We start from the raw sequence: 18530 nt of genomic DNA, 5'->3' as shown, positions 1-18530 counted from the left end.
GGTGAACTCATAATCGATTTTCTTCTCTTAAAAAACACAGATATTTTTTAGCCAAACATGGGACAACTTGGGTATTAATAAGGACAATAACCAGTAATTGAAACATATCTAATATGTTTAAATCCATGATCTCAATGCTGCACACACACAAAAAATGGTCACCAATAGGTGATGCTAAAAACTATCTTGAAAACTGATAAATTAAGAATCACAACGTTTATTCTCCTTTCCCTATCTGAACTATATCACTAACTAGGTTATTAAATGAGAAGTCTCTCTTTATAGTGGTATTCCAGCTAATCATCACATACAAACCATAGCCCTTCCCAATCCCAAAATTGAACGAGAATTTGATTGAGCCTTCAGAACTGATTACCAATTTAAAGCAAATATTGGGGGGGGGGACATTTTAAACTATACAGTAGGAGTAGAATTAGCAAAATGTAGATGGAGAAACCCTACAGAACAAGCATTCTACTTCCTTGATCTAATTGCAAGGAAAAGAGATGGAAGGTGACATAGAAATGAAAAGAAACTTCAGAAAACATACCAGTTAGTTGCAGTGTGAGGACCTTATTTGGATCCTCAGTCAACCAAAAACTATCAACCCTCCCCCACCAACTGCTATATATGATATTTCAGACAGTTGGACATTTGTATGCTATTTGATATTAAGGAAATACAGATTTTTTAAAGTGTTTGATAATGGTGTTAAGTTTATGTTTTCAAAACAGAGCCTTTATCTTTTAGACATTGTAAAATATTTACACCGAAATATTAGGATGCTTAGAATTTACATCAAAATAATAAGGAAGGAGAGTACATAGAGATAGAGGTAAAACAAGATTGGCCATGAGTTGATAACTATTAAAGCTGGGTGATGAAGACACAGACGTTCATTGTATTCTGTTTATGTTCAAATATGTTTAAAATTCTTCAGAAAACTTTAAATCCTTCAAAATGTATGTTTTTTTAATTCCTCAATTTAGTGTATAAATTATGGTCTCTAAATAAAATTTTCACTGACAATACCAGGGCAGCTAGGAGAAACTACTGATTCTGGTTTTGGTGTGGGAAATGTACAAGAATAGCCTGTAGTATCTTATCCCAGAAGGCACAAAAACTATCAAACATTTCTTGGGTCATGTCTAAAAGACCCAGGCCCCAGCTTTAGTTCCCAGTGGCCCAAGGTAGGACATTTAAAGGATCATAAGAATTAAGGGGCACCTGGGTGACTCAATTAGTTAAGCATCTGACTTGATCCTCACAGCATGAGTTCAAGCCCTGCCTCAGGCTCTGTGCTGCCAGCTCAGAGCGTGGAGCCTGCTTCGAATTCTGTGTCACCCTCTTTCAGCCCTTCCCTGCTCACACTCTGTCTCTATCTAAAAAATAAACATTTAGGGGCGCCTGGGTGGCTCAGTTGATTAAGCATCCAGCTTCAGCTCAGGTCATGATCTTGTAGTTCGTGGGTTCAAGCCCCATGTCAGGCTCTGGCTGGGCTGACAGCTAGCTCAGAGTCTGGAGACTGTCTTCGGATTCTGTGTCTCCCTCTCTCTCTGACCCTCCCCTGCTCATGCTAGCACTCTCTCTCTCTCTCAAAAATAAATAAAACAGTTTTAAAATTTTAAAAAATAAACATTTAAAAAAATTAAACAAAAAGAATTACAGCTTGAAGGGGCGCATGGGTGTGTCAGTTGACTAAGCATTCAACTCGTGGTTTCATCTGAGGTCATGATTTCGAGCGCTACTTCAGGCTCTGTGATGACCTTGCACAACCTGCTTGGGATTCTTTCTCTCCCCGCCCCTCTCTGCCTCTATCCCTCTTCTTCCCTCTCTCAAAATAAAAAAAGATTAAAGATCATCTAATATGTTAAAACCTTTGTATTTTCAATGATGATAAAAAGTAACTGAATGACCACTTATGGAAGATACTAGAAAGCCCATTTATAATTCTAAAAATCAGTAAATAATGGAAAAAATATCAAGCATTTAATTTGCCTTTATTATATGAACTGTGGTTCAAGATAACTAGTTGATGGAAGAAAGTTGTTCTTTATAGAGAATTCTAGCTAACAAATACCGGAGGAATAGTAGGATTAGAATTGTCACTATTTTGGAATCCCTAGGGAAACCGTGGATTTAGGCAGCAGTCATCAATAACTGCTAAAGCCAGTTATTTAAGGCTGATGGAGAATTTTTAATGGAAAGATCAGGCTGACAACATCCAGACCTGGTTCTCAATTTTAACAGTGCTGCATGAAAACTACTGGACTTCATAGCACTGCCTCAGGGGGCACATAGAATCACACAGCATGACCTTTGAAGCAGTTTTGCAAAAAAAAAATTTTTTTGAATGTGAATCTAATCAAGCATCTAGAGATAGCTATCAGTTTACAGGAAATACATGGGGGTGGAGAAGGAACATACTGAGTGGCACCACAATGGTGCGTAATATACAGAATCACAAACCTGGGAAACTACAGACACTAACTCTAGACACTATTTCTTCTAAGATAAACGACAAAAAAGGAAGAAAAGAAAAAGACAAAGGGAGGAGGTACATGCCACTAAATGTAATGCATGAGCTTTGTCCGGATCTTGATTTGAATAAACTTTTTGAAAACCTGAGGTGAGGCATTAAAGAAATTTCAGTGTTAACTGGATAACTGATTTAAAATGTAATTACTTTTTAAAAGATACGATCATGGTTTTGGCTTTTAGAGATATATACTGTCATATTTACAATTGAATGACAGACTGGGATTCTCTATAAATTAATCCAGTGTGAGGGGTCCCTGGGTGGCTCAGTGATTGAGTATCTGACTTCAGCTCAGGTCATGAACACATGGTTTGTGAGTTCAAGCCCCCACATCAGGTTTTCTACTGTCAGCACAGAGCCTGCTTTGGATCCTCAGTGCCCTCCTCTCTCTGCCCCTCTCCTGCTCACACTCTTTCTCTCTCAAAAATAAACACTAAAAAATAAAATAATTTAGTCTGAGGGGTGTCTGGGCTGGCTCAGTTGGTAGATCATGCAACTATCAATCTCGGGATTGTGAGTTCAAGCCCCACTTTGGGCATGGAGCCTACTTAAAAAAAAAAAAAATCCAGCATGTGTGTTGGGCTGGGGAGTATGGATGAAGGAAAATTTGCTATTAAGTATTGATCCTGGGCCCTTGATACATGGGGTTCATGTATATGATTATATGACTTTATGTGACTTTCTCTACTTTGTAGATTTTTTAATTTTTTATTAGAAAAAGCTTAACAAATAAGTGGTTTGAAATTCTTATTTTTCTTAATAGACAACTAAATTATTATACAAATTATGTTATTTTCATCTACCCAGCAAACTTGTTTTATAAGACTTGTTTATGTAAATAAATATCTAGTTATATAAATATTTAGAAGATGGTAACTAATTATGGAGTTATCTGTGCCTTATTTGCTTGATTTAAGAAGTTAAAAAAATTTTTTTAAATGTTTTATTTAATTTTGAGAGAGAGAGAGAGAGCGCGCGCGCGAGTGTGTGAGCAGAGGAGGGTCAGAGACAGAGGGAGATACAGAATCCGAAGACAGGCTCCAGGCTCTGTGCTGTCAGCACAGAGCCCCACGTGGGGCTCCAACCCCCGAACCGCAAGATCATGACCTGAGCTGAAGTCGGACGCTTAACTGACTGAGCCACCCAGGCACCCCAAGAAGTTTTTTAAAAAACGACTTTAGTAGTTCACTTTCCTCAATTCATGGAATTTCAAAGCCTTGACAGAGGGAGTAATATCCTTTTTCTTTTCTTTTTTTTTAATTTATTTATTTTGAGAGAGAGAGCACATGCACCCAAGCAAGGGAGGCACAGAGAGGGAGAGAGAATCCCAAGCAGGCTTTGGGCTGTCAGCATAGAGCCCTGAGTGGGGGATGGGGAGAGGGAGGACTTGAATTGACAAACTGTGAGATCATGACCTGAGCCGAAATCAAAAGTCGGATGCCTAACTGACTGAGTCACCCAGGCACCCATAATATGGCTTTTATTAAGCTGTAAATTTACAAGATTTTAAAAAGGAGGCTTATGTTTTTATTTTTATTTAGTAGTAGTAGTATTTTTTAAAGTAATCTCTATACCTAACATGGGGCTTGACCTCACAACCCTGAGATCAAGAGTCACATGCTCTACTGACTGAGCCAGCCAGGTGCCCTCAGAAGGCTTGAGGTTTTTTGTATTGTTTTGTTTTTAGAGAGAGAGCTTTTTGCAAATGCATGGCAGCATTTGGTAGTGCACACAGGAGAGGGGCAGAGGGAGAGAGAGACAGCAAATCCTAAGCCAGCTCTGCACCTCAGCACAAAGTCCCATGCTGGGCTTGATCCCAGGTACCTGGGAGTGAAACCAAGAGTCAGGTGCTCAACCTACTGAGTCACCCAGGTGCCCTGAGACTTAGTGCACTGCTTTAATCATTTTTGCTAGAGTTTTGGGGGTGTTTATCTTTTCTGGTTTTAACTATTATGGAGGAATTAGACTTTTAAGCATTTCTATTTATAGAATATATAAGTAAAATTTAATTGATGTTTTTCATTATAATTAGGGGAAATTGTCTTCTAAAAAAGACTATAGTCTCTTATCTATCATAGTCTCCTAAGGAAGTTTTGGGCATCTTGACACGAAAGTAAAATTGACATATACTTTTAGAATTAAAAAACTAGTAAAACATCTATTCAGATTCTCTTGGATACATTTTTTTAAGTTCTTTTTTTAAATACTTTTTAATGTTTTATTTATTTTTGAGAGGGAGAGACACAGCATGAGCAGGGGAGGGTCAGAGAAAGAGACACAGAATCTGAAGACAGGCTCCAGGCTCTGAGGTAGCTGTCAGCACAGAGCCTGATTTGGGGCTCAAACCCACAAACCATGAGATCATGACCTGAGCCCAAGTCAGACGCTTAACTGACTGAGCCACCCAGGCACCCCTTGGATGCTTTTTATAGTAATTCAGAAATGTGACCACTTGAGAAATTTAGTCTTTGAAAAAAGGAAGACTTTTAAAATCCATGCTATTTTAAAAATCCTGCCTCTTTTTATTTTGGCTATCTTGTTCCTTGACTTCCATGTGACCTATAGATATTTGGTTTTAAAGATACTAGCTCAAGTTTGGAATTCTACATATATATCTTCTGTATTTTCTCTTCTAGCATGGCAGATTGTGGGGACTCCCAGTGTTTGCCATTATCTTATGAGAGAAAATGTTCTTTGTTAGGACTTTCTTCCTATATTGAGAGGAGCTGACTAGTATATGACCCTGAACTTCTTTGTTTTGTATTCATCATTCAAGAATTGTCCCAGCTCTTTGCTTCTTCAAGCAGTTCATGCCTTCCTTTTCCATCATGGGATCCTCCTTAGGAAGGCAGTCAACCAAATTAATGTATAAAGCAAGTTAACTAGTTGCTGTTACTATAACAACTGTAGCAGTTATATATTTTCTTTTATAATGGCATTAACTAGTTCTCTCATTTTCTTTGAATGTGTAATACTTCTAATGCCCTTCTACTTTACTCTTGCTTTAATATCTCTCTCTTTCTCTCAAAACATTTAAATCCTATCTTAAATGACTCAGGCCCATCTCTTCAGAAAACTTTCCTAACTTACAGGGAGATACACTGCCTGTAGTTAGTCTATTCTGTACCATAAAATTAATCAGTTTGTTATTTTCTTAGATAGTCCCTGAGTACAGTTACCAATAGACAAGGAAAAAGGTCACCATGTCTGATACCATCATATCTTCCACATTCCCTAGCATAGTTGTTAAAGAAAGATAGACTTTCAGTATTGCCAATTAGGAATTTAGAGTCAGTTAAGAATTTTGTAGGTTCTTGAAGATCTTTGATCTAAAGATAAATGAACTCGGTTCAAAAATATTTAGGGGGCACCTGGGTGGCTCAGTCAGTTAAGCATCTGGCTTCAGGTCAGGTCATGATCTCACGGTTCGTGGGTTTGAGTCCCACGTTGGGCTCTGTGCTGACAGCTAGCTCAGAGCCTGGAGCCTGTCTTCGGATTCTGTGTCTCCCTCTCTCTCTGACCCTCCCCTGCTCACGCTGTCTTTCTCTGTCTCTCAAAAATAAATAAACAAAAAAATTTTTTTAAATATTTGGGATAATAAGTGTTACATAGAATATTCTAATGGAAAGTTCAGCTAAATTTCAAAGATGTATCAATTTCTTGAAAATCTGTTTATAGTGTTAATAAAAATGAAGATGACTTTGTTGTTTCTCTGAATTGAATAGAAATAGGGAGAGTAATACAGTGTATAGGTGATCAGTTCCATTCATTTGATTGAGAACAAAGAACTTTTACTTCAAGTACTATGTTTATATTTACTGTTTAATATTTACTGTTTCATCTTGTATACAATTAAAAGGCTTTTATTAATCGAGTTACATGCTCTCAGTCCAACCCTGAATCTGAAAGTCATGATTATAAATACACCTACTATATATAATAACATATATTATATATTAAATACATGTTATATTATATATAATAGATATATTCACACATATATTCATACACATATACATACAAACTAAAAGTGATGTGTGATTTTTCTCACAAATATTGACGGGGGAATATAGCAAGGAGGTATAAGAGATTATGGATGATGAATATTACATTCATGAATCTTGAATTTATCCATGAAAAGAAGGCATTTGTAGCTCTTTATATAGTTTCTTGGTGCTAATCCTAGAGCTAAGGGACTAAAACCATCCAGGAGTTCACTGTGAAACATTTTGGTCTTCTTTCTGGGATCCAGGGATGTGTTAGGTTTCTAGAATGTACCTGGATTAAATTTTCATTTATATATTAATATTTTTTAGGAACTTTAAGATACTTAGTCTAGGTCAAATCCACAGTGGGGGAATTAGTGTTCTACAGTACACACTAGAAGAGAATGGTACCAGAATACTAGTTATCAAAAAGTGGTTAGACCTTAATGTGATTGTGACTAAAAGTTTTTGGAGATAGCAGCAAGTCAGTCATAAAAGAACGGGAAAAGAGTCTGAGATTAACACAGACCTGTGCTCATTCCTGTTAGTTAACTAAGAGTATTAAAGTCAGTATTAGAGCTGAAAGAGACCTAAGAATATCAACCCAATCATGTTCTAGTATGGAATCTGTGGAAACAAAATGACTTGCCCAGTGCCGCTTAGTGGCACACCTGGGATTTCTGGCTATTATTTCTGAACCCTTTCTACTCAAGTCCAATGAGTATTTATTTATTCTTATTTATTCTTGGAGTAAGAATTATCACAGAAATGACCAGTGCTTTTCTTCCAGAATGTGAGCTCTGTTTTGCTTATTCTTTACCTATAGTTTTTAATTTTAATTTTTTATTTTTTATTTCTTTCAAATAATCTCTGCCCCCATCATGGGGCTTGAACTCATGACCCTGAGACCAAGAGTCTGATTATCTACCAACTGAAACAGCCAGGTGCCCCTTGTGTGATTTTTTTTAAAGAAAAAGAAATAGAGAAATATTTAATAGTCATATTCAGTATAGATTTTATTTGTTGATATAAAGTGTATGTATAAACCCAAGTATTAAGCGACATATCCAGTTTCAAGATCTCTGTGTTTTATTTATTTATTTATTTTTTAAATGTTTTATTTATTTTTGATACAGGGAGAGACAGAGCATGAGAGGGGGAGGGGCAGAGAGAGGAGGAGACACAGAACCGGAAGCAGGCTCCAGGCTCTGAGCTAGCTGTCAGCACAGAGCCTGACGTGGGGCTCGAACCCACGAACGTGTGACCTGAGCCAAAGTCGGAGGCTTAACCGACTGAGCCACCCAGGCGCCCCAAGATCTCTGTGTGTTTTAGAGCAATAGATGTCTTGAAGCTAACTTTTGTTTTCTTTAAATGTATTGTAGTTGAAGCCTCCTGTCATAATGGGGATGAAACGATTGAGACAATCGAGGCCGCTGAGGCACTGCTCAATATGGATTCTCCCGGCCCGATGCTGGATGAGAAACGAATAAGTGAGTGGTCATGTGTTTGGACTGTTGACGTGAATATGCTTTGAAAAGTTACTCTTGCCATTGCTTGCTATTAGAAATGATAAATACCAAGTGACTGGAGATTAGGTTTTTATATTGTTTGTGTCCCAAGCACATTTTAAGGTACAGTATTAGTTGAGACAGCTTTACTTAGGTATTCAGTTAAACGAGACTTTAAAAAAAAATTGGAGAGTGTGATCTTTAGGAATAAAAAAGTATTTAGTTAGCAGATTTTGCAGAATTTATTCTCCTAACCTCATTGGTAGAAGTATTAGGGTATTTATGGCCCAAACTATTATAATTCAGTGATCTCTATAGGTATTCACCAGTGAATAGGCAAAAATTCATTGAAAAAATTTCTAACATCTCATGGCAGAAAATTTACTGCCACATTATTGATCTGCTTTTAAACATTTCTTTAAGTTTATTTATTTATTTTGAGAGAGTGTGTGTGCACATGTGAGCAGGGGAGGGGCAGAGAGAGAGGGAAATAGAGAATCCCACTCTGTCAGCACGGAAGTCAACGCGGGGCTTGATCTCCTCTCTCCATCTTGAACCATGAGATCATGACCTGAGCCTAAATAAAGAGTTAACCGACTGAGCCACCCAGGCACCCCTATTGATCTGCTTTTGAATCCATGTTCTCCTTTGAGCTTTTCTAACAAGAAAGTAGTCAAACTCATTAATTTGTTAATTTAATTGTTCCTAAATCAGTTTAAGATATTGAATATTTTCTGTATGCATAGCAAATGCATTAGGTAATAATGCGATATACAAATGAGCAGATACTGTTTTTTCCTCCAGTTCACAGATTAATTTTGAAGATAGTTACTTATGTAAACAACTGTGAAAGCTAAAAATAAAGGCCATGAGAGGGATCACAACATGTTCTGAAAGGAAAGAGGACTCTGGCTGGGAATATCAGAGACAGGCTTTATGGAAGGAATTTTTTAACCTGCGATATAAAAGATAAATAAGACTTTAGTGGCTACAGGAGATAGGAAAGAGCATTCAAGGTAGAGAAAATGGGTTGAGCCAGAGACACAGACCTACAAAAAAAGTGAAATGTTTGGATAAAAATGCTTTGGTATAGCTGAAATGTAAGCATCATGATCGGCAGGAGATGAGATTGGAAAGGTAGGTTTGATCCAAATTGTGCAAGCTTCACATGGCATGTTGTGGAGTTTGAATTTCCTTTTCTTTTTTTCTCCTGTAAACTATGGGAAAATAAGTCAATTTTATTTTTCTTCTAATTTTCAGCAAATAAAGTTTTATAGAGAAGAATAATATGGTCAAATCAAACTTAGGTTTCAGAGAGTGACTTTAGCAGCAATTTGAAGAATGGAGAAGAGAAATGAGATAGACTGGTGATAGTACGTCAAGAAAGGCAATGAAATAGTCCTGTCAAGCCTGGTCTGATTTAGGGCAAAAGAAATAAAAAGAGACTAGATTTCATGATTTGATTTCTACTTTATTCTTCATAGAAACAAAATTATTTGATGAAATTATTTTGATTTACAATACAAAGTTGATTATAATTAGCTATTTTATTTCCATTAGATAATAATATATTTAGTTCTTCTGAAGATGACATTGTCGTTGCCCCAGTCACCCATGTATCCGTCACATTAGATGGGATTCCTGAAGTGGTGGAAACTCAGCAGGCTCAAGAGACATACGCTCACTCCCCAAGAACATCATCTCCGGAACAACCTAAGAGAAAGAAAGGTGGGTGGTTAATTTGTTTAGGGCAAACAGTCAAGTCATTTTTTTTTTAACTTTTTAATGTTTGTTTATTTTTAAGAGAGAGTGTGCAAGTGGGGCAGGGGCAGAGAGGGAGGGGGGTGGAAACACAGAATCCGAAGCAGGCTCCAGGCTCCGAGCCGAGCCATCAGCACAGAGCCTAATGCTGGCCTCAAACTCACAAACCGCAAGATCATGACCTGAGAGCCACCCAGATGCCCCTGGTCAAGTCTTGAAGTGGAATCTAAACGTTTTTATTCAAGGATATTTCTACACCAATTAAAACTCACATAATAAAAAATGAGAGTACAAAACATAAAAGGTAATCTCCATATTAGATTCATTAGAAGATTAAAGCCTCAAATTTTTATCTAAACCCTTTTATCCAAGGACAGTTAGGATTCCTAACAGTAAGGACAGTTAGTTTCCTAACATGGGTCATAGAAAATCACTAGCATAAATTCCAATATAAGATTCCAGTGGGAAAAATAATGAATTAGAAATCAACAGGTAAGTAATGGAAGAGGAAAATGTTAGATTTTAATTAGATTTAAATTTTAAAGGGAGTTTTTTTTTAACTTTTCACAAATTTAGGACCATATCTGCATACTAAAGTCTGTCACTGTTTCCATTTCATTGCCTTCTGATTCCATTCCAAGTTGTATAATATTTTGAGTTTAATATCTTGGTTAATCACCAGCCACCCAGTAACCTAACTTTACATAAAAGTAGGGGTAAATCCAAAAGCCCAAGATGAAAAGGAAGATGGAAACACTCAGAATGAACGGACACTGTAGCATCCATGCAGGCCAAGACGGCTGTGTGCACACATCTTGATGCCTGAGGCGCTTGTGGATTCCCCGCCATACTTAATGTAATTAACACAAAAGCAGCCCCAGGCTGGTAATAACTTTGGGGTACCAGGCAGAAGCTTATAAACCTGCTCTGGCAAGTCCTACATGTAACCTGGGATGCGCAGAATTTCCTCAAATAAAAGCCCCGTTGAAGTGAGCTCCCATCGCAGTATTCACAAAATGCATAAGGAAGTTAATTCCTGAATAAGAAGCAGCAGACATAAAAGAGTCTAAAATTCGTTCTCTAAGAACTTCAGATAATAGAATTATCAAATAGAAACTTTCAATGAATATGACTGTAATTAAGGCAAAAGAATGAAAAACAATGTCAAATAATAAGACTATTACAAAATACCGGGAGGAACTTCTTCCAGGTAAGATGGAATGACAGAACCTGATTTGGCAATGATTTGGGGATAAGAAAAACAAAAATTGTAAGTGGGACTACATTAAGCTAAAAAGCCTCTGCACAGAAAAAAAAAAAAAAAAGGCAGCCTCTAGAATGGGAGAAAATATTTGCAAGCCATATAGCTGATAAGGGGTTAATATTCAGAAATACATAAAGAGCTCATATAGCTCAGTAGTAAACAAAAAAGAAGACATACAGATGGCCAACAGGACCATGAAAAGATGCTCAACATCACTAATTGTCAGAAAACTGCAAACCAAAACCACAGTAAGCAATCACCTCACACCTGTAACAATGGCTGTTGTCAAAAAGGCAAGAGATAACAAGTGTTGGCAAGGATGTGGAGAAAAAGGAACCGTTGTGCACTGTTGGTGGGAATGTAAATTGGTACAGCCACTATGGAAAACAGCATAGAGGTTCCTCAAAATGTTAAAACTATAAATAACCATATGATCTAGCAATCTTCCGCCTGAGTATATACTCAAAAGAAATGAAAATAAGATATCGAAGCAACACCTGTACTCCCATGTTCATTGCACATTAAAAAACATAGATGGACCTTAACAGCATTATGCTAAGTGAAATAAGTCAGAGAAAGACAAATACTGTGTGCTCTCACTTATATGTGGAATCTGGAATGGCCAAACTCCCTAGGAGCAGAGAGAAAAATGATGGTTGCGAGGAGGAGGAAATGGGATGTCAGTCAAAGGATACAAACTTCCAGATATAAAATGAGTATGGCAATCTAATGTACGGCATGGTGACTTTGGTTCACAGTACTGTATTATATATTTGAAAGTTGCAAAGCAAGTAGATCTTAAATGTTCACATCCCAAAACCCAAGTAATTATTATGTAAGGTGATGGTATATTACCTCACCATGACTGTGGTAATCATTTTACAACATAGAGGTATATCACATCATCGCATCATACACCTTAATCATACATCGCCCACATACACAACTATATGTCCTTATATCTCAGTAAAGCTGGAAAATTTTTAATTAAAAAACCTCCAGAATCTGGATTTGCCCTTCTATTTAAACAACTGAAAATACAGACAAAATATATGCTAAAAATTGGATATCAGTCAACAAAAGCAAGTGATCCCTGAGAAACTGGAAACAAATGAGGGTGAGTCCTATGATTATCCCCTTTACTGCATAGAGTTTTTTGCTTTTTTTTTTTGTTTGTTTGGGTTCCTCTTGCTTTCTTTGCCTCTTTCCTTTTCTCTTTCTTTCTTTTTCTTTCTCTCTCTCTCTTTCTTTCTTTTTCAGTTTGGCAATCTCTTAAAAAATTTAATGTATGCTTAACATGTGACCCAGCCATTCTTCCACTCATTTACCCAGAAGAAATGAAGCCATACATTTAGAGAAAAACATATGCATGAATGTATGTTCTTAGCAGTTTTCTTGGCAATAACAGTCCCAAACTTGAAACACCCTAAATGTCTATCAACTGCTGATTGGATAAACAAATTTGTGGTATACCTATACAATGAAAATACACTCAGCAATAAAATAGAATATACTATTGATACATACAACAAAAATGGCTGTATCTCAACATAATTATGCTAATTTGGAAAGGAGCCAGACTTTTTCATATATGTTTCTATTTATATAAAATTGTGTGAACTTCAAACTAATATATAAGGATAAAGATATGTGAGTACTTGGTTACCTTTGGATTGGGCAGAGTAGGAAAGGTAAGATGTAAGGATTACAGGGGGTACAAAGTACTTGTGGGAGGGAAGGATATGCTTACTGTTTTGAACATAGTGATGACTTCACAGGTAAAAACATGTTGGAAGATATCAACTTGTAGATTTTAAACGTATGCAGTTTATTGCATATCTCTTACACTTTAGTAAAGCCACTTTTAAAGTGAAAGACTAACATCCTAATTAATAGTGGAAGACAGATGTGACAAGGAACCAAATAGAACACATAATATATAGGTTGAACAGCAGATTAGTCACTGTTTAAATAGTGAGTTCCAATATAGATCTGATACAGAATAAAAAACATGAAAGAGTCATAGATGTGAGAATTGAAATGAAAGGTCTACATGTTTAGTGAAAGCTCCAGAAAGAGAGAATATGTAGAGCAAGGGGGAGGCAGTATTCAAAGGTAATGACTGAGGGTTTTCCAAAGTGACCTTAATCCCAGCATGGTGAATCCTGAGTAGCATAACTAAAAGAAATCCAGGCCTAAATACATTATAGTAAAAAAGCAAAACACAGCATTCAGCCCTGCCAAAAAAAAAAAAAAGAAGAAGAAGAAGAAGAAACGACAAACCAACCAGAAAAGAAACTTGAAGAGGATTGACTTTTAAATTGGCAGCTTAGACGCTCCCAGTAGAGCCTGGGAGTGTTGGCTGTCTTCAAAGTATTACGAAGAACTAACGGTCTACCAGAAATTCTATACCCACACGAAGCTGTGCACATTGCCACCTAGAATAGTAAGGAAGACAACGGAAAGGATGGATATTGGACAGGTGTATCAACTGTATCTGTCTTGACTGAAACTACTGGTGAAAACAGTGGGAAGAAGAAAATGATGTTATCTATCAGAAAAAATAGGTAAATAAAAAAGAGGGTAGGAGGGATAGGAGCTGACTGAAGTCTTTACTTCTAATATTAGTTATTATTAACATGGTCACCCAGAGGTGTCTACCTCATGTATGGTTCTCTGCAGATTCCTACAGTGTTGGAAGTCAAGATACCTGGGTTTTATATTTATGCATTAAAAGGGGTCTGAAAAGTGACTTTGTGAGAGCAGGGGAGGGGCAAAGGGAGAGGGAGAGAGAATCTAAAGCAGGCTCCATGCCCAGCAGAGAGCCTGACATGGGCTTGATCTCACTATTGTGAGAGCATGACCTGAGCCAAAATGAAGAGTTGGATGCTTAACCCACTGAGTCACCCAGGTGCCTCAAGTGACCTTGTGGACCCTCTTATTCACCCTAAATTCAGAATGTTTTGCTATTCAGTTTGGGGATGTGTTCTTAACTAACCTAGTGACTTTATATCTAGAATTATGTTCTTCTAAATTCTTGCTCTCCATTGCACTAATCCAGAATGTACCCTTTTGATCTAGACCATATAGAGTCAGCCTGAAGAATGTTGGGTTAAAATATGCTAAGGTGTCCATTAATGCTCAATCTTTATCGGTTCTTATGCATAGAATGGTAGTTTATTCAGACAGCATGACCATGTGAACCTAAATCCCAGGCAACATTGCCACTAAGTTGTGTTTCTTGATAAATGGCAAAAGAAGATCACAAACAAGGCTTTAGAGTGTTTGAGCCAAACCAAGGCTGCACAAACAACATTTAACACTTTTGTAATGGGCTTGTTTAGAGATTGAATGAGGCATAACTATAAAATATATAATGTACAAACCTATGTTTTGCTGTGAATTAAAAGAAATACAGGAAAATGAGATGATTAAAAATACATAGGAAAATAAAAATGGACTATATGGTTCACCAAAAATTTGCCTTACATATTTTTCTATCTCTAAAGTTTTGGGAAATCTCTAGTATTTGAGAACTACCTGTGTGCAGATGTGAGAAAAGCTAAAAATCATTTTCTCCTACCATAAAAAGCTTATGTAACCAACAGACAAATAAACTTGTATGGGTTATTTTTTGAGTCCAAGTCTTACAACATTAAGAATGTTCCCCTAAATTTTAAGAAAGCACTGTCAGTTTCATTCCCTCAAAGACAAGATGTGTTTTAAATTTAACCTCATTTTAATAAATGAGCTTATATATCATTTCCTACATAAAAATGTTTGTGACCTGACCTATGCTAATGGTAAAAATTTCACTGAAGTTATTTTCCTTTTGAGTTAGTAGCATTTAGGAGACCAATATGTGTAATCCATGTATAAAGTATTAAAATTTAGGATAAATGGCCAAATAGCATTTATAAACAGTTAAATTGATCATTCTCTTTCACTTTTGAGGGCAAATTCTTATGCAGAGCTGTTCTGTTTTCAGGGAGAAAAACAAAACCTCCACGACCAGATTCCCCAGCCACTACGCCAAACATCTCTGTGAAGAAGAAAAATAAAGATGGTAAGGGTAAGTACTATAATTTCCTTGTAATACTTATAGGTCAAATAACATTTAGATTGGTTTAAAATGTCTGCCTCTTGTAAGGAAACACTACCAGCTCTCTTGACTTATTGAAATAGATTTTACTGCTGCCACATGCTTACAAAGTACAGTTGGCACTTTTCCATTTAAGAGATTTTTTTTTATGTACCTGTCTGTCCTTTTATTTAAAATGAGACCCTTGAGAGAGGGCAGCGAGGTTAGCTTTTCAGTTCATACACATTTTATAATACTGTTTTGAATTTCTTAACACTTTCATAACTGCTGCCCAAATTTGAAAAAAATTGTTAAGGCCAATCCATTTGCTCTGATATAAAAGAACAACTATTAGGAGGTTTTGTACAAGTGTTTTTCACTGGTTTTCTTAGGTAATGGTTCTTAGGAGGTAAGAAAAAAGTCCTTTTAAAGTGTTTTTGTCTCCATAAGTTATCACAAATCTTATTGCCAAGACATCTTATATAAGACTTCTAGTTGTGTTTAATTTTGCTCTTTCAAATGAAATTGTGATCAGTTCAACAGAAATTGCTTTTGTTCCAGGAAACACAATTTATCTTTGGGAGTTTTTACTGGCACTGCTCCAGGACAAAGCTACTTGTCCTAAATATATCAAATGGACCCAGCGAGAAAAAGGCATTTTTAAACTGGTAGATTCCAAAGCAGTATCCAGGTTGTGGGGAAAGCACAAAAACAAACCTGACATGAATTACGAGACCATGGGAAGAGCTCTCAGGTACATGAAGCTTTTATAGTTCATTGTGTTAAGAATATTTATTGTTTCCTAAATCCTAAAAGGTAGGTAACTTCTAAAAAGTTAGAAGGTTACAAAAATGGTGAATTTTGTTAATGAATTACTAAAACCACACAGCTTATAGAGATCAGTATGTATTGGGTATGGGTGACTCAGTTGGCTAAGCATCTGACTCATGATTTCAGCTCAGGTCATGATCTCACATTTTATGAGTTTGAGGCCCACATCGGGCTCTGTGCTGACTGCAGAACCTCAAGCCTGCTTGGGATTCTCTGTCTCTGCCCTTCTCTTTGTGCCTGCATTCATTTTCTCTCTCACTCTCTTGCTCTCTCTCAAAAACAAAAAAAACAAAAAAAACATTTAAATTGAAATCTTACTCCAATCTAGGAAAACGTTTTTCTTCAAAAAAATATTTTTCATGCAAACAACAGATAGTTTCCTAATAAAGGGATTAAAAACTGTAAAACATCAATAGGAATTGTAAACTGACCACAGGAGTCATATGTTTGGAGCCATTAAACTTGAATTCAGCACAAAGTTAACAAGTAGTGGTAATACAGGTACTTATTAAGAGGGTGCATTTTTATTCATTTTTCTTTAATTTTTTTTTAATGTTTATTTAGTTTTGAGAAAGACAGAGTGTAAGCAGGGGAGGGCAGAGAGAGAGGGAGAGACACCGAATTGGAAGCAGGCTCCAGGCTCCAAGCTGTCAGTACAGAGCCCAATGTGGGGCTCAAACCCACAACCTGTGAGACCATGACCTGAGCTGAAGTTGGACACTTAACCAAGTGAGCCACCCAGGTGCCTAATGAATGTGCATTTTTAAATGTAAATCTCAGATAAGATCTGAATACCTAAATAAATGCTTCAAGAATAATGTTAGATACTGTGAAACTTTGAACTAGGATATCATTTTATTCTTAAGCTTACTATTTGTTTTTCTGTGATCATATCATTTATTCTTCAAGACACACATCTGTTTGAGAAAGATTTACTAGAAGTGGCTTAGTCAAGTGTCCGGCTTTGGCTCATGTCATGATCTCAGGGTTTGTGGGTTTGAGCCCCACATGAGGCTGTCTGCTGTCAGCACAGAACACGCTTTGTATCCTGTTTCCCACTCTGCTTTTTCCCTGCTTTCACGCACAGTCTCTCAAAAATAAACATAAAAAAAGGAAGTAGCAATCATCTGATATGATAACTTGATAACCTTCTTAAACCAGAACTATTCAGTTACAGTTTGTTTTAAACTCACACTTTTAAAAGTCTTGATCTAATTAAAATCAGTGACAAAATTTGAATGACTTCTATTTGTAAATAATTAAATTTTATACAGAAAACTGAATCAGCCTTAACCAAATTTAAACTGGTAGGGCCATTACAGTTAACTGTGGGAGAGAAATAAATTCTTGAGGTTTGACTTTTTTTTTATGTTTGTTTATTCTTGAGAGAGAAAGAGAGAGAGAGCAACCAGGGGAGAGGCAGAGAGAGATGGAGACAATCCCAAGCAGGCTCCACAACAGGAGCACAGAGCCAGACATGGGGCTCTAGCCCATGAACCATGAGATCATGACCTTTAGTGAAACCAAGAGTCAGATGCTTAACTGACTAAATTCTTGAGGTTGTAGTAGATTTGAGTATTCTGGCAAGTTGGAAGAAGGGGAGACCAAAAGTGAAGGACTGGAATAATCCATATATTTTATCAACAATCTCATCAGAATTGTTTTTAGGTTTAGTTGGTAATAAGGATTTTTCTATCTAAGTATGTGTGTTTTATATATATTTATAAAAGAATGTGTTTGGTGCACCCAAGTGGCTCAGTCAGTGTGGTGTCCAACACTGGCTCAGGTCATGATCTTGCTGTTCATGAGTTCAAGCCCCACATCGGACTCAGTGCTGACAGCTTTGGATTCTCTATCTCCCTCTCTCTCTCTCTCTGCCCTTCCCCTGCCTGTGTGCTCTCCCTCCTCTCAAGATAAACACTAAAAGGAAAAAAAGGGAGAGAAGGGGCGCCTGGGTGGCTCAGTCAATTAAGTGTCAGACTTCAGCTCAGGTCATGATCTCACAGGTTTGAGCCCCACATCAGGCTTTGTGCCAACAGCTTAGAGCCTGGAGTCTGGAGCCTGCTTCAGATTATGTCTCTGTAGGGGGTATAGCTCAGTAGTAGAGCATTTGACTGCAGATTATGTCTCTGTCTCTCTGCCCCTACCCTTCCCTACTTGCACTCTCTCTCTCTACCTCTCTCTCTCTCAAATATAAAATAAAAACATTAAAAAAATTTTTTAAAGAATGTGTTTAGTCATACTATCTTATATAAAATAATTACCCCAATGTTCATAGCAGCACTGTCAACAATAGCCAAAACACGGAAAGAGCCTAAATGTCCATCACCTGATGAGTGGATCAAGAAGATGTGGTATATATACACAATGGAGCACTACATGGCAATGAGAGGGAATGACATATGGCCATTTGTAGGAAAGTGGATGGGCCTGGAAGATGTCGTGCAAAGCGAAATAAGTCAGGCAGAGAAGGACAGAAACCATATGTTTGCACTCAGAGGTCTAACAGGAGCATAGGAGAAACCTAATGGAGGACCAGGGGGAGGGGAAGAGGGAAAGA

At 37.1% G+C, this 18530-nt stretch overlaps 1 protein-coding gene across 5 annotated transcripts in view; it reads left to right on the top strand.

Moving 5' to 3' along the window:
- ELF1 (E74 like ETS transcription factor 1) overlaps positions 1–18530 on the top strand; it is a 109583-nt gene that overhangs the window by 83088 nt on the left and 7965 nt on the right. For all 5 annotated transcript variants that reach the window (XM_029936647.1, XM_029936645.1, XM_029936648.1 and 2 more), the window contains 4 exons: positions 7908–8015; positions 9594–9761; positions 15047–15130; positions 15701–15893. In XM_029936647.1, the coding sequence (XP_029792507.1) occupies positions 7908–8015; positions 9594–9761; positions 15047–15130; positions 15701–15893 (553 nt within the window). The remainder of the gene's footprint in view (positions 1–7907; positions 8016–9593; positions 9762–15046; positions 15131–15700; positions 15894–18530) is intronic.

The sequence above is a fragment of the Suricata suricatta genome, chromosome 4, assembly GCF_006229205.1.
Source record: "Suricata suricatta isolate VVHF042 chromosome 4, meerkat_22Aug2017_6uvM2_HiC, whole genome shotgun sequence".
Lineage (NCBI taxonomy): Eukaryota > Metazoa > Chordata > Mammalia > Carnivora > Herpestidae > Suricata > Suricata suricatta.
The sequence above is the reverse complement of the archived record's forward strand: the minus strand, read 5'-3'. Positions and strand labels throughout refer to the sequence as shown.